Below are 15,899 nucleotides of genomic sequence, written 5' to 3'. Positions count from 1 at the left end.
TTCTGTTATCTGTAATGGACTGGCAGCCCATCTGGATTACATGCTGCTTAACCTAGCATCTGGAGAGGCTCCGGACTGCTATGACCCTGCCTTGGCAAAAGTGGTTATAGACAATTACATGGTACATTCAGTAAGTTTTAAGACTGGCTGACCTATTGCTCTGCCATATACTATGATGGCTTTCAACCACAGCAGTGTCACAAGGAGATCAGGCTTAGAACCTGTTCACTGTCCTACTTCACAATTACTACATGTAATTTATGGGGCCGTATTTGGTAGAATTAACAACAGTTTATTGTCAGAATGTTCTTCCTTATGAGATCAGTCATTTTAGACAGTATGTAGGATGGCTTTGCTATCATGGAAAACGTGGAAACCAATTCTGCTAAAATTACTCCTGAATATTTAACAGAAATGGTTCTTGACACTGCTAGGTTATCAATGATAAAATGAATGTTTTAAAAAATAAAATTAAATATCAAACATGAACTTGTCTTGACTGCAGTGTTAATTTTAAAAAATGCACGATTAACTTTTATATAACGAATCGTGTGGGGAGACTTACCAAGAGGAGACATCTCAGGAACACTAGCAGTGTATGGTCCATCCAGGAACTTTGGTTCATTGTCATTAATGTCCTGGACTTTGACAATGAATTCAGACTCAGGTTCCACCGGGCGGTTGGTCTCGCGGTCGAGAGCTTGCGCTCGCAAGGTATAGTAAGCCTGCTCCTCCCGATCGAGACGTTTGGTGGCATGGATGTCTCCTGTGCTCTCATCGATGATGAAAATAGAGGTGGCGCCTTCACCTGACAGCACATACTTCACATTGCCGTCCCCCTTGTCCACATCCGAATGCAGCTGTAGGCCAGAGCAGAGGAGAGCCATGCAGAAAGATACAGTTATTTACAAAAATCACAGCCTCTTGCTCTTACATCTTAAACTTCGACGTTAAAGAATGCCAAGTGCTTTACATATGCCTCCAGCTGACGCATTTTGTCAAATGCTGTAGCTACAAATGTATAGGAAGCCACAAGTCTTTCTGTGGGATGGGAGATTACAGTTAAAAAAAGAAATATGAACAGAATACAAAAATTATGAGAAAATGTGAATGAGTGAATAAAAAAAGCAGAGAGGAATGAATGGCTGTGATTTTGTTTCCAAAGCAGCCTGCTGAAATACAATCATATTTACATTTACATTTATTAATTTAGCATGCTCTTTTCTCCAAAGTGACATACAATTCAGAATCACATACAATCTGTTTGCTTACTATATGTATGTGATATATATGCATGCATTTGGAGACTAGAACAAATTCATAAAAGTGTAAATAAACAGTACAAGAAATTGCAGAAAAATTAAGGCAATCTACTCTTCGTTATATGACCTGTTTTTATTGCAATCTTTGGCACAGACTTCTGATTAAAAATTCTGCTTCCACTTTGTTGACTAAGTCATCGTTATCAAATTTCTTTTCTGGCTTAGAAGCTTTGCTTAATAATTCTCGCAGGAGGCTCGTAACTGCAAGAAGCTGAAGGCTTGTAAAAAAAATAGAAATCTGGGATGAAAGTCTTAAGTCTTACATATTCAAGTCTCAAGAGAAGAGATTTTCTTCAATGCAGTGAACTGTGTACACAGTGTAGAACCAAGTGGAAATACAAAGTCTATACCCACCAGCAACCTATAAAGCTAGACTGGCAAGTGTACAACAGCCTGGTCTCCATTGTGCTGCCCAATGCCCTTAATGAATAGCCTGCCAGAACATTTCTCCGCGGGGTCTGGATGAAGTACACACTAAACAAAAGCTTTTTTGTTGAACAAGGACAAAAAAGTTGAACAAACTAGCTAGATAAATTTAGCAAACCAAGGTTCTTATTGCAAGAGACACATGTTTCATTAACAGTTTTTAATTATGCAGAATACAGTTCACAATACTTAGTACTTAGCCTGGGAAACTTTGGAACTGCAGGGGTAATAGTGATGAAGTAGGAGCATGTTTTACAAAAATTCAGAAAACACATATTTTCTTCTTGTTGAAACTACATATTTCAGGTCTTCTTTGTCCTTTCTTGTGCTTTTTTAATTAACATATAATTTGCATTCATCAGCAATTTTATTAATTGTCTGTATGTTTACTTCAACGAGTAGGTATTAATTTTAATTGAAAATATGCTGGAATATACAGACCAACTGCATCAGTTTCATTTATTAAAAACCTAATATGTCATTTAGATTTTAATTAAGAGTAACATAAAACATATTTAATAACATGATCAAAAAGCACCATTCTCATATTGTTTTTTTATCGTTAATGAAAACTGAAAAAATTGCATTGTCATAAAAGTGTAGTTTTTCCATTAGTGTTTTTCAATACCTTTTAAAGATTTAATTTAAACTTTTTCATATTACTTCCATATTAAAAACCCTAATTATTAGTCCACAGTAGGTATTACCTACAGAATGTGTCAATGTGCTGCTTATAAATGTCTTAGTTCTCACACATTTAGGAAGCATATTGACTTGTTTCTGTATAATAAACAGCACAAGTTGTGGCTTGTAACACTGTGAAAATGCCAAACCCATTGTTCCGTAAAGCATCTCCAACATATAGTCCTGCAGTAATGTGTAAAAAAAAGTATGATACATTTCTCAATAGTAATGGATTTAGTCTTTTTATATCAACAATCACAGTTTTGTCACACTGCACAGATAAGGCGAATGCATTCTCAGTTAATAAATGAGCACAAAGTTCATTTACAGTGCATGGTTATGAATAATAACTTTCACGGTACTGAAGCATTTCCTGGATTATGTTTAGCTTTTTTCATATTCTGGTTTTATACACGCACACACACACATTTGGCACAGACTTTTCTTCAAAGCGATGTACAACTCCGAGAAAACAGGAGTGCATTTCACAACAGGCAAAGAGCTTTAGATACAGACACATGATTTCTCTGGTATCATAGGTCAACACTACAAAAGAAGATCCCTATTTAATATCTGCCAGAAAATACCACAAAGGTGATTGTGACAGATGGTGTGGTGCAAATTTATGGAGCTGACAATACAGACAGGTAATTCACAAAGTACAGACAATTAGTCTAGTACTGATATTTTTGCCAACATACATTTCAGAAATAGCTGTATATGCAATTAATAGGCAGCCAGATTTTTTTGAAAGATAACTAGTGAAGACTTATGGAGCAGAAAAGAGACCAGAAGAGGAGAAGTGAGTCTGAAAGAGATGTGCTTTGAGACTTTTTTAATTTATGATAAGGATTTACCAGTTCTGAGTAAGAGAGAGAGATCTCTTTTCACCACAGTGGAACCAAGACTGAAAACCTTTGGGGCATTTGATTTTGAACCTCTTGTGTATGGGTCCACCAAGTGTCCAGAGGTGAGGTGTTGCAGTATGGTTGGGAAGTAGCGCGTGATCAGGTCCTGCAGGTATGGGGGATCAGATCCAGAGTCTTCATCTTGATTGGCAGCCAAACGAAAGAGAAAAGTAGGGAAAATACACGGGAACACGGCAGGTCAAATGCAGCTCATGCTGTGACATTCTGGATCATTTGATGGGGCTTGATGGCAGATGGCTGGGAGACCAGACAGGAGAGAGTTGCACTGGATAGTTGTGGGATATGAAGATGGCTTGGAAAAGAAACCGTGTCGATTGTAATGTGAGATAATAGCAGATCCTGCAGTACAAGTAGAGAAGAGTAAAGCATCCAGTACCAAGCCCTGAAGAACACAAATTGAAGGAGACTGGGTGGAAGGCAGGGAGCCACACCAAATCACCTGGTAAGATTTAACTGATGGGTAAGACTCACACTGTTTCCTTGCTGTTTCAACAAGATGAAAATGTGATCTGGTGGTTGACAGTGTCAAATGCTGCAAGTGAGGCTGTGCATGGCAGTCTTGGTGGAATGGCTAACCTTGAATCCAGACCAAAAATTGTCAAACAGATTATTCTGAGCAAGGAATACAAATAACTGGTTATAGGCTGCAGGTTCCAGGGTTTTTGAGAAAAAAAAGGAAAGGGAGAAGCTCACTTGTAATCCTGCACTTAATTTTGTCTACAGGGAATTTCTTTAACAGGGTTGACACATGGGCAGTTTAAAAGGCAGCTGGAACGCAATGAGAAGACAGTGAGGAATTAATGATAGGAGCGAGAAAAGGAAAAAGTTGTGGGGAAATGGTCTGTAAGAGGGGTGAAGCGATGGGATCAAGAGACTAGGTGAGGTGGCTCTATGCGAGAGCAGGAGGTTGGAGAAATCACTTTCTGATGGGAGTTGAAATTTGGTGGGAGTCCAAGCATGGATGTGGATGGTGCCAAATTTATGGGGATGGAATTGATTTTGTTTTGAAAATATGATGGAAGAAAAAAGCTGTGAGCATTTGTGTGTATTGCTGGCTATAGACTGGTCTCTTTTGGAAGAAAGTAGTTTTTTGCTGAGAAAACAGTAGAGTGAAAGGATGAATGGAGCTCCTTATAAACTGCTAAATATGTGGGTCTTTTAGACTTTCGCCATTTCTAATCAGCAGCACAGACTTCTGATCTGCAGTCTGGACAAAAGAAAGTCAAGAGGGGAACAAGGGTTGAATAGAAGATACTGGTGGCATCACCTGTGGAATTTTTAGAATTTAGAAGTGGGTGGAAGGGAGGTTAGTATGCCAGAGGACAGGGTAGAAGACAGGAGAGGTTTATAGTTTCAGCAGAACGTGACAGGAAGTGCAGATACAGGGTTTAGGAGTAGTGATGAAAGGCTGGAAGGAGAGGAAAAAATGATCAGAAATGTGAAGTGGAGTCAGAGAAGGCTGAAAAATAGTGATTCCTAGTAAAGACAAGGCAGGTATGATTTTCAGCCTTATGAGTAGCGGAGGACTGGAGCATAGAGTGGTCAAAGGAATGTAAGAGTGGAAAAAGGTTTGTTGCATGAATGTCCTGGACATGTAAGTTGAAGTCATATTCCCACTGGAAAGAGAGGAACATTGGTGTTAAAGCAGGAATAGTTAGTGGAAAAGGCTAAAGGTGTGGCTGTATTTTCAGGGGTCATCCACATTTTAGTGAGGACCAAAAGGTCAAGGAAGAGGTAGGGGCATAGTCAGGATGATGTCAACCTTCTTTACAGAAGACTGGCAGTTCCAGAGGCCCGTGGAGAAATTAAAACAGAACAGCAGAGCAGAAACAGGAGGATACACCAAGCTACTGTCACAGTGGAAACACCTGACTCTGTGATGGCACTGATAATGTTTTGTCCGGGTGCCGCAGAAAACTTCAGTGTTAGACATTTTTGGAGAATGATATCATGCAGGATACTACATGGACAGCAGGATTTACATTAGAGCAGTGGCTTCGCTCAGTGTATTCCCACAGGTAGACTCCCTTGTCTTTGCACCATGAGCCTCCAGCTAACGCTGCTGTTACGAATCAGTTGCTGCCAGATGAAACTGACTAATCAGATCAGTTGAGAATGAAGACCACGTGGGTGAACCGTATGACAGATTGAGGAACTTCATTTGAAGAGGAAACCATTTAAGGACTTGGTTTTTTTCCACATAAAGACAGCTCAAAGTAGACCCAGTGACCTCAATGCAAACTCCAGTGACACAAAAAATATTTCTTGAGGTCTTAAAGGCCTGTAATTATATGGGAGCTCAAAGTCTGCTACCACTTGAACAGAAGAGCACTGCAAGAGCAGTTGTATTAATGCTGAGCGAGGTACTACCCCATTACAGTAAAAATTACTGTGCTGTATAAATGAAGAAAATTGTTAGCTAAATTACATAACCTTAAAAAGACGATTTTGGAAGAAAATGTCTTGAATCCCCCTCTCCGCACAGCAACAATCTATTCACTGGGATATAGTCAGGGTGCCACAGCGCCTCTCAGCTCCGTGGATAAACTGTCCATTATGTGTGTGAAAAAGTGTGTGTGATTGTCCTGTGATGAACTGATGTCCCAACCAGGGTTTATCCTGTTTCACACTCTGTGCTTCCACAACAGGTTCTTGATCACCATGACCCTGCGTTAAAGAAGCATTTTTTTTTTTTAATAATGGATGGATGGATAGGGGTACAATTACGAAAAAATTATTAAATAAATGTGAGAGATAATGTGAAAATGCCAGAAAGATTGTTTCCAAGTGATAAGATAAGAAGAGATTTTTTGTTGCCAGAAGAAAAGACTTCAACTTTGTCATAAGTTGAGGGGGCACATTTGATTGTAAGAGCCTCTTTTGTTCTGACTGTGCAGACGCTGTTTGGGATTTTGATGACTGAATTATATGTTCAGAAGAAAATTCTGGAGAAAACAATATGCTTCAGCTGTCCAGGCCTCTATTGTCTACCCATGATCGAATATCATTTATTATAATTACGCTGTATTGCAAACACTTTTATTCACAGCAGCTTCAACAATTTGACACATTTCTTCTGGTTGGTATTTTTTTACCAGTACATTTGAGGGTAAGCACCAGCCTTAACTGTACTACATCCTTAGAAGGGCTTGAACAACTTTCAGCTTACAAGCTCATGACAGTCATACAACGCTTCCTGTTTGGAAAGTTCATAGCTCTCTAATCGCAATTTTCCTTGACGACCTTTAGCACCATGCTCTCATACCACTACATCTGCAGTAAAATGCCACACTACACAAAACACAAATAACATGTGACTATAATTTTGCATTAAAGTACAGATATTGTTTTGCACCAACTGAAGTAAAAGCGTTTAGCAGTCAAAAGTATTAAACCACAGTAATGGCTTTATTGGGAAACGAAAGCAGCGCTATAAACAGTTTCTAAAAAACTGAGTATTGTGCTAATAATGTAACTTTTGAGGGATGGATGTATTGCTGCTGAGGGCAGGAGGAGGTGTAATACATCTCTCCTAAACATCCATTAAACATCACTGAACAGCATTCAAGACAGACAATCTACGTGAATGCCCCACTGGCATCCTCCGATCTGCGAAATCAACAAATCTAATGTAAATTTAAAACAGCACTTGTGCACACTTTTCATGGAGTAAAATTTAGCCTTTGGGTTGTGCTTCCTATTTTTGGTGTTTCCATCCAAAATTGGGTGATTGATTATAATTGTTTCGAAACACCTATAAAATGTATGTTATCGTTTAATGTTGTGTTACACCTTTTAGCCAACTTTATTCCCAGTTATCACAAGCTCCCCGTTTCTTTCTGAAACATTGTCTATAGACCTCATTTACTTGAAATGATACCACTCTAGAGTGTGTGAACTCCTGAATCTGGCATTTGTTACGCCTTTTTCTTTATTAAAGTCTCACCCATTAATTTCCTACAGCTGCTCATATTCAACCTGATGTACCAGATAGGAAAAAAATTAATAACACATGTGAAATTCAATAGCACAGAGGTGCAGTGGCGCAGCGGGCTTGTCTGGGTCCTACTCTCTGGTGGGTCTGGGGTTCGAGTCCTGCTTGGGGTGCCTTGTGACGGACTGGTGTCCCGTCCTGGATGTGTCCCCTGTGTTGCCAGATTAGGCTCTGGCTCACCATGACCCCACTCAGGGCAAGTAGTTTCAGACAGTGTGTGCGTGTAAAATTCAATAAAACCGGTGATCTTTCATTTTATATGTTCAGCTGCCTAATGTGGAGGGTCTCATAATCCCTTATGGCTCTAAGACAAAAGAAACCATATTTATGATAAAGTTGCAAATATGTCAAATTTGATCGGAACACAACCCAAGGCTTAAGCCACCCCCGAATAAATAGGATAATATTTATATTTTTTTATTAGATCTTGACTAGTGGTGTTTGGTTCCTTAGTTTAACCTTTTTCCATCTCTGTGTGTCTATTTGTGAAAGATTTTTTAATATGCCAAAACATTGTCGCTGCATGAGTTTTTGCTTTCCCAAATGTAACATGTTCTTGTAAATAGCGATAATCCGAGCACATGCAGTTAATTCCTAGTCATGTAACAAAGATTTGTACCGATTGCTCATTTATTAAAAACAATCAGAATTCACATTTAACCCACAATTTTAAAGAACATTTATAATAAATAGTTTAGTATCCATTGTAAGTCGCTTTGGAGAAAAGCGTCCGCTAAATAAATAAATAAATAAAGAAAGAAATAAATAAATAAATACAAAAATTACTGTAGTTTCATTATTGCGCCATGGGTATTGTTCTATGAGTGTGTGTACAATACACTTCTTAGATTCCTCCAGTTATTAAGCTAAGCCTTTTGAATGATTATACTCTGGAATTAATTGTTGCTACTAATGTTACTTCAGAGCTTGAGTAAAAAAATGTTTCTCACTTATTTTCTCATAAATTTATTTTTAAATTATAGGCATAATTAAATAAGATTTCTGCAAAGGAAATGTAATTTAATAAATTAAATGCAATTGTAATTTAATTTAATTTAATTTACTCTTCCACAAAGACCCTGAGCACAAATTTGGGAAAGTACATGACAAGGGCTGAAGGGAATCCAAGCCTGCTTAAAATCCTCTTGCATTTCACAAGCAGCCTGCACCTAGAAGGACAAACCGTGTTGTATTATCGTGGTACGACTGCTGGAAGCTACCGTCAGATACAGGATAATCCTTCTTGAGGATGAATGGCACAGTGTACTGCGTAGTGACAACCGCAGAGAGAACTGAGCAGGCTTCACTGCTCTCCAGCTTCCATATCAGTAAATCTATCACGTCACATTGATTTTCCAAATTCATAGGGCCTTTTGTAGCTATAAGACTTTATAACAAAGGCAAACTACAAAGAAGTCCTTTAACTTCTAGAGTATGACACTGGTGCGGAAGGTATACGGTGAGACAGAAGAGCAATTACTATAAAAAAACAGATTTTTCAACCTTTATGTAACATTTACTTCTATTTCCAGAAAAATTATTTTGAGAACGGGACTTGTTGCATTTAAAACTGCAATACTGAATGTGTTCCGGCAGCACAGCAGGTAGCACTTGTGCCTCACATTGCCTGGACGATGCTACTTGGGGCAGGGTCAGCCCTGCTCAGCTTGTGCGGAGTCTGCACGTTCCTGTTGGTATCTTCCAGGTTTTTCTGTAAATTGGACACTGAATGTACCCGTTGTGTGTGTCTCTTACACTGCTTTACTGTCTAAATAGGTGAATGATTGTTGGGAGTTTATTGTAGTGTAGCTATCACAGCAAGATTATCACTATGAATAAAGGTGTCAGCTACTTAATAATCACTGTATGTCACTTTGGAGAAAAGCATCTGTTAAATGAATGTATGCAAATGAATGCATGTGTAAAATCCCGACTAAAACCTGAAACTAATTAGCAGCTGCGCAGACACCATAATGAAAGCTCGTGAAAGTATCCATAACAGATACGGTGCAGTTCAAAGACTTTCATCCAGCATGTCGGCAAACCACTGCAAATACATAATCAATTCTTTGAGATAAAAATTCCCTTCTTTGCACTCCTGTAAAATATAAAGAATTCGAATGTTGAAATAATGTTTTTTTTTTTTTTGAAGATTAAAAATGCACATGGTACATGCAGCCTGCAGCAGTGGGCATGTTTGGCACACCTTGTAGTTAATGACCATCATGAATAAACACTGATTTACATGAATAAACACACCAGTAGGACTGGTGACCAAGAAAGAGCTATTGTAATTTTATAGTAATTTTAAGCAAAGCACGTAAATTTTTTGCATCTCAACACAAAGTTTGCCCTTTCCTACAAACAGCTCTTTCACCACTTCACCCCTTAACCCCAGATGCCCCAATCCTGTACATAAGTGTATTTCATGTTAACAAAAATTATTCTCCTTGCACCCAGATCTGAGTACAAGCATTTTCCTGTCCAAAAAGATTTTAACTTTTGTGTTGGCTGATTCATCTGTGACTTTTATTTGCACTATAGAAGAGAATTTATAAACTGAGCATTAAAAGGATTCAAAGCGTTGTGATTTATTTCCTGCAACTTGAAGTACACTAACTCGCCAAGAGGGGTGTGTGGTGGTGCACTGGCACAGTGCGTTTGGCCTCTGCCTGCTTGCTGGGGGGTCTGGGGTTCAAGTCCTGTAGGGGGTGCATTGTGATGTACTGGTGTCCTGTCCTGGATGTGTCCCCTCCCCCTCCAGCCCTGTGTTGCTGGGTTAGGCTCTGGCTCCCTGTGACCCTAGTTTGGGACAAGCAGTTTCAGTGTGTGTGACTCCCTGAGTTACACAGGGTTTGCAACTTTCAAAGATACAAATTATTTTAGTCATTGCATTTTTTTTATTGATTGTAAAAAAAAATTCTGGTGAGAGGAGCGAAGAATGTGAGGAATGAGTTTACCTGCCAAGGTGACAGAGCACAGTAAAATGTACCCAGGCAGGAGTGGCAGACCCCTTTAACTTAGATGCAATTCACAGTGCCGGGAGTTTGTGTGTTTTCCTTCATGTCTCAGATATGTCATTCATTAATGAGAATCAATGTCTCCCATGTGGCATAATATGTGTGCAATGACCAATTCCATATGTTACTTCAGAGGAAATCACGTGTATAGTAGAAACATACAAGTAGTGCAGGTGTAAAAATAAGTGAAGCTCAGTTTGTATTGGTTAAATCAGGGGTGTAAATCATAGTAATTTATACATTTTATAAGTTTATTTTAATTAACATTTAGATACTGTATGTTTATTTGAACATTTTATGCAGGAATAAAGACCATCCACATAGGTGGTAAAAAGTAAAGGTAAAAAGTACCTCATGCACACAGGACACTGTGATTATAACATCAAACAAAAAGTTGGTTCAGTATGTTTCTACTATACACGTGATTTCCTCTGAAGTAACATATGGAATTGGTCATTGCACACATATTATGCCACATACTTTCAAGCAGCACTGTATGTAAAGGTATATAATGACACCTGTACATGGTGACGGCAGTAGTGCCTTCAACAGTTTCAAGTGTTTAACAATTCATACAGCACTTGAGACAATTCATAAAGACAAAGAAATTGCCAAATGGCCCCATAGTGGTCACCCACAATCCTATTATTTTTACCTGTAAGGAATAACAGTAATTGGATCCCCTCACAAAGTGAATTTTCCGGAAGGGTTGATTTCATGGAACAATTAAACCCTGTTAGACGAGGGTGGGTGCGCTTCCTACTCCCGAAAAATATATTACTATGACTCTCAAAGAATAAAGAATGGCTGCTTGACGGTGACTGTCAAGAAAAAAAGTGTCAACAGACCACAGCGAAGGGTGAAAAAGTCCTGATTTGCCCTTTATAGTTCTTTGAAATTGAGTGCTTATTTTCTACTTTTGCATCCATTCCTCACATGTGCTAGCAGAAAGACAGCTTGATTGTCAGCTTCACTATTTTCATCTGCATCAGCGACAAATTGCCTTGGTGGCTTGGAGAACGAAATTGGGGAAGTAGATGAGAAGAGATCCAGGGACACCCCCCCCATATTTATGTGTGTGTGTGTTTAATCAGTAAACACCTTTCAGCATCCAGCTCCAAAGAGGTATTGCTAAAACCCCCAGTCTGCTATTTCACTTCTTTACATGGGGTTTAAAAGGATTAAAGTGGAGGGCAAGGAAGGGATTCACAACCAAATCTGTTGAGCTGTTCAAGGGCAAAAGGTCTTCTCCCTGTAAACCCATCATGACATGTATGATTTGGTTCAGGTGGTGCAGCAATGCTCATGCTCCTCTGGAGTAACAGAGTGGAAGATCATAAAAGTATTCTGATTAATTTCTGAATAATGTTTTCTTCTTGAAACATTTTCATCTGGAAAGCCTGAAGAACAGAAGCAAAAACCAGTCAAATATTTGTGCATTTGCCATGTCTCACATTTCACCAACCCCCATCCAGAAGAAACTAGCCGCACCTGACTCCAGCTTTGTCATGACCTCATTATAATCATAGCTTTGCCATGTTCTGTTTATTACATTAATGTTCATAAAATGAATGTTGAGCTAAATGTAAGATTAATTAAAAGACTACAATTCAAAAAGAAAATGATTTTGCTGTCATTCAGTTTGTGTTGGTGTGCTTTCGTGTGGTAGCTGCTACAGTTAGAAGAAGGAAGATCATCTTTCCAAAAGTTAAAATAACTAATAATATTTTTTATCATAAGTATGGAAAACGCAATAGAAAACATATGGTTTAATCCTGCAATTATAACCCAAACTGAAGGCGCAAAAGCATTTTATCGTAATTACCAGAAGAGGCAATTCTAGTATACTCTGGGTATAGTGATTTATTTAATTTAATTCGTATTAATATTAAGCAGTTGCAGCAGCTGGCAGTTACAATGGGGAAAATATCTCTCTAGCAAGGGTCTCAATCAAATACAGATTTTTAGGACTCAAACAGGTATGTAATATACTGTTCTCCAATTAGTGGACACAAGTAGATCTACTCAACACTGCTGGGCCACATATGCCAGCGGCTTGCAAACACAGCAGTGCCTTACGGCAGCCAGTCTTGGAACTAACTGACCGCATCACATATTCATATCATGCTCTCTGTATATAAAACTATAATATATATCAGATTCTGTGTAATCGTATTATTTTCAGCAAGTGGAAGAGGAAAACACTTATTTGTTTTCGTTTTCACTGTTCAGTTACTCCCATGAATAAAGCAATGACTTTAGTAAAACTCTGTCTGGATGTTTTAGTTGAAAGGTTACGAACAGGAGGCCTTCACTGAGTTTTGCCACTTTGTAACATGTAATTCAGTGTGAATACAGACATCTTCCTGCTCTCTTGAAATAAGGTTATCACTGTCAATAATTTTAACACGATTCAACGTTTTGTTTAACCTGACGCTCCTGAATTGCACATTTGTCCTTCTACAAAGAGACTGTACACCTTGAAAGTGATTAATATTCATAGCATAAAAAACTCTGTTGTAATACTGATAACTGTGCATTGATAACTGTGTAAATTAGTGGTGAACAACCTTAGCCCCTGAAGTCCTTTGACCTTTCGTTTTTAAAGAATTCATTTAAATCAGTGGTTTTTTAGCCCCTGAAATGCCAGGGAAATTAACATGATGTTCAAATTATTTCAGTGAGGCAATGAAGAACTGAGGTTAAAAGAGTCATCACACCATGCAGCCTCATGGCTTGACACTCGCAGTGTTAAAAATATTTTAATAATTGTAGATTCAGTTTTTTATTGGTCATTAACTGCAGCACTAGGTCAGATAAAACAAATTCCCAGGATACATAAAGATTTTAACATTAAAAGCTAAGTGTGAAATAGCCATAATTATCAGTTGCCCTGGATACAGCTTCCTGCAAAGAAAAAACAAATCAAATATTGCCAAACATATTATTGTCCAGAGGAAAACATAGGCAAGGAATTGTTGCTGTTATTCTTAGCCCAAATTATGAACTGGAAAACTCAGAAGAGAATGTTTGTGTTTCAAAGCCGTTTTCAGTCTGGCTACAGAACTCCAGGAGGTAAATGCTCACTGAAAAAATCTCTCATCTATGCTTTGTCTTTTGCTTTAGGCACCAAAGAGACAGGAAACCATCAGGTAATCCGTGTACCTACACAGAACAAAATAAAACCTGAATATACCCAAATAAACTCGTTGCGTTGCCATACAGAGAATACAGAGGAATTTCACAATAGTAATAATCTAACCAGCAAGCCACTTCAGTCAGGGTACAGCTGGTAGGGTTAGGGTTAGAGCTACTGCCTTCAGCTCTGAAGACTGCAGATTTGATTCCCACCTCTGGCTGTAGTACCCTTGAGCAATGTACTTACCCTAAAACATTCTGGTAGAACCACTATGCTGGAAGGGTAAATAATTGCAAGTCGCTTTTGAGAAATGCATCAGCCACCTGAGTAAATGCATTTGGCCTGAATACATATAACATAAGGGGGTGCGGTGGCGCAGTGGGTTTGACCGGGTCCTGCTCTCCAGTGGGTCTGGGGTTCGAGTCCCACTTGGGGTGCCTTGCGACGGACTGGCGTCCCGTCCTGGGTGTGTCCCCTCCCCCTCCGGCCTTGCGCCCTGTGTTGCCGGGTTGGCTCCGGTTTCCTGTGACCCCGTATGGGACAAGCGGTTCTGAAAATGTGTGTGTACATATAACATTGTTCATACTTCTTTGACATTTCTTCTCAATGGAATTCACCCTGATATCTAAAATTAAACAAGGTGATCTTAGCACTTCTGCAAGTTATAAAATGAGGTTTTACTCATAATGAACAAAGAAGTACAGAGAAATAGGAAAGTGGGAAATGATGAAAAGTGCATTAAAACATAACTGAGCATTTTAAGAACAGTGAATGCGCAGAAGACTTTCCTTAAACTAATTCTTTGATTCCTACAACTGAAAGTTGACTACACCTTTGTTTCCTACCCTGACTATATTTTCACTGCTTTGACCAGAGATTAACTATGACTGGCTGTGTGATTTCTGTAAATGGAAATCTATATTTTATCTATATTTAAGACATAACTCCCACATTTCCAGTTTGGCCACAATGAAGCTTGTTTCATCCACCTACATCATATCTTTATATAATCATTCGTAGAAAATTTTTTCTGCACAGTTTTTAGTTGCAAAGATGCAGAGTAGCACAAAATGTTGACATGTGTGACATGCATTACCATTAATGATGAGTACAACCGTAAATTTTTGTTTGATTATACTGCAATCTATCCAAGATTATAAATGTGTATTTAATAACAGTTGAGCAAAAATAAATGTAGTTCAATATTTATGCAGCATAGTATAATTTTTAAAATTTATTTATTTATGCATTTATTACCTTGAACCAAAAATTGTAGTTCTGAAAAGGGTGTTTACAGAATACGGTCCAGTGTAAAAATATGGATAATGATGTTTTCAAACTTTAACTAAAATTTTAACCTGAAATAGTGATAATGCTGTTTCTGAATTATTTGAATTTGTTTTTTTTTACTGACAATTAATCTACCTGTAGAGAGTTGGCTCTGCTGGCACAATTAACACAACTCATTAGCACTTCCTTCTTTAACTTGCTAATTAGGAAAATTAATTTTAGTTCATGTCTGCCAGCTTTGGGTAGATGTGTGAATGAAAAAACAGCATCAAGACACAGCTGCTCCTTCACATTTTATATAATTATGAGAACTTTTAAATATTTTGTTTGTTTGTTTGATTGTATGTAAATAACATTCTATCAGCCATTACAGAAGGTCAGACTGAAGCTTGTGATGTGTTCTGAATAAGTTGTAAAAACACCTCCTTTATACATAGCAACTGCATTTTTGACAGTATATCTGTTTCTACAGCCATTTCCATTACTTGAAAAAGATAGGACACAGAGCAATAATCTTCCTTCAGATACTTATATAAATGACCATTTGCATTTGCCCAGGTTTATAATTAGAGGAGCCTCACCCCAGAAGTTGTCCATGTAGAGTTGTTGCCCTTTGAATAAATATTAAAACTATGGAAAATGTTGTACTTTTTACACTGTATGCTGTCAGACTCAAAGTAGGAATGAGATGTAACCTGTGTGTGCTTTTTAATTAATATAATAAACCATATTTAGAATGAGTAATAGATGAGAATAAAAGTGGCAATTCAGCCAATTCAGTTCAATTCAATTTACTTTTATAAAGTGCTCTTCTCAGAAAAGTGACACAGAGAGCTGAACAACAGAGGAGTAGTGACACACACACACACACACACACACACACACACACACAAGAAACTGATGTCCATATTAGACATTAATAGCTTGACATGAGAGGGTGATGCAGTGGCGCAGCAGGCTTGGCTGGGTCCTGCTTTCTGGTGGGTCTGGGGTTTGAGTCCCGCTTGGGGTGCTTTATGATGGACTGACATCTTGTCCTGGGTGTGTCCCCTCCAGCCTTATGTCCTGTGTTGCCAGGTTTGGCTCTGGCTCACC

General features: G+C 38.4%; 1 protein-coding gene across 2 annotated transcripts in view; it reads right to left on the bottom strand.

The window, feature by feature from the left end:
• Positions 1-15,899, bottom strand: part of LOC108942200 (cadherin-7-like) — a 74,820-nt gene that overhangs the window by 36,611 nt on the left and 22,310 nt on the right. For both annotated transcript variants that reach the window (XM_018765347.2, XM_018765348.2), the window contains exon 3: positions 566-860. In XM_018765347.2, coding sequence (XP_018620863.1) covers positions 566-860 — 295 coding nt within the window. The remainder of the gene's footprint in view (positions 1-565; positions 861-15,899) is intronic.

This window comes from Scleropages formosus, chromosome 5 (genome assembly GCF_900964775.1).
Source record: "Scleropages formosus chromosome 5, fSclFor1.1, whole genome shotgun sequence".
NCBI classification, from domain to species: domain Eukaryota; kingdom Metazoa; phylum Chordata; class Actinopteri; order Osteoglossiformes; family Osteoglossidae; genus Scleropages; species Scleropages formosus.
This window is presented reverse-complemented; position numbering and strand designations above follow the sequence as displayed.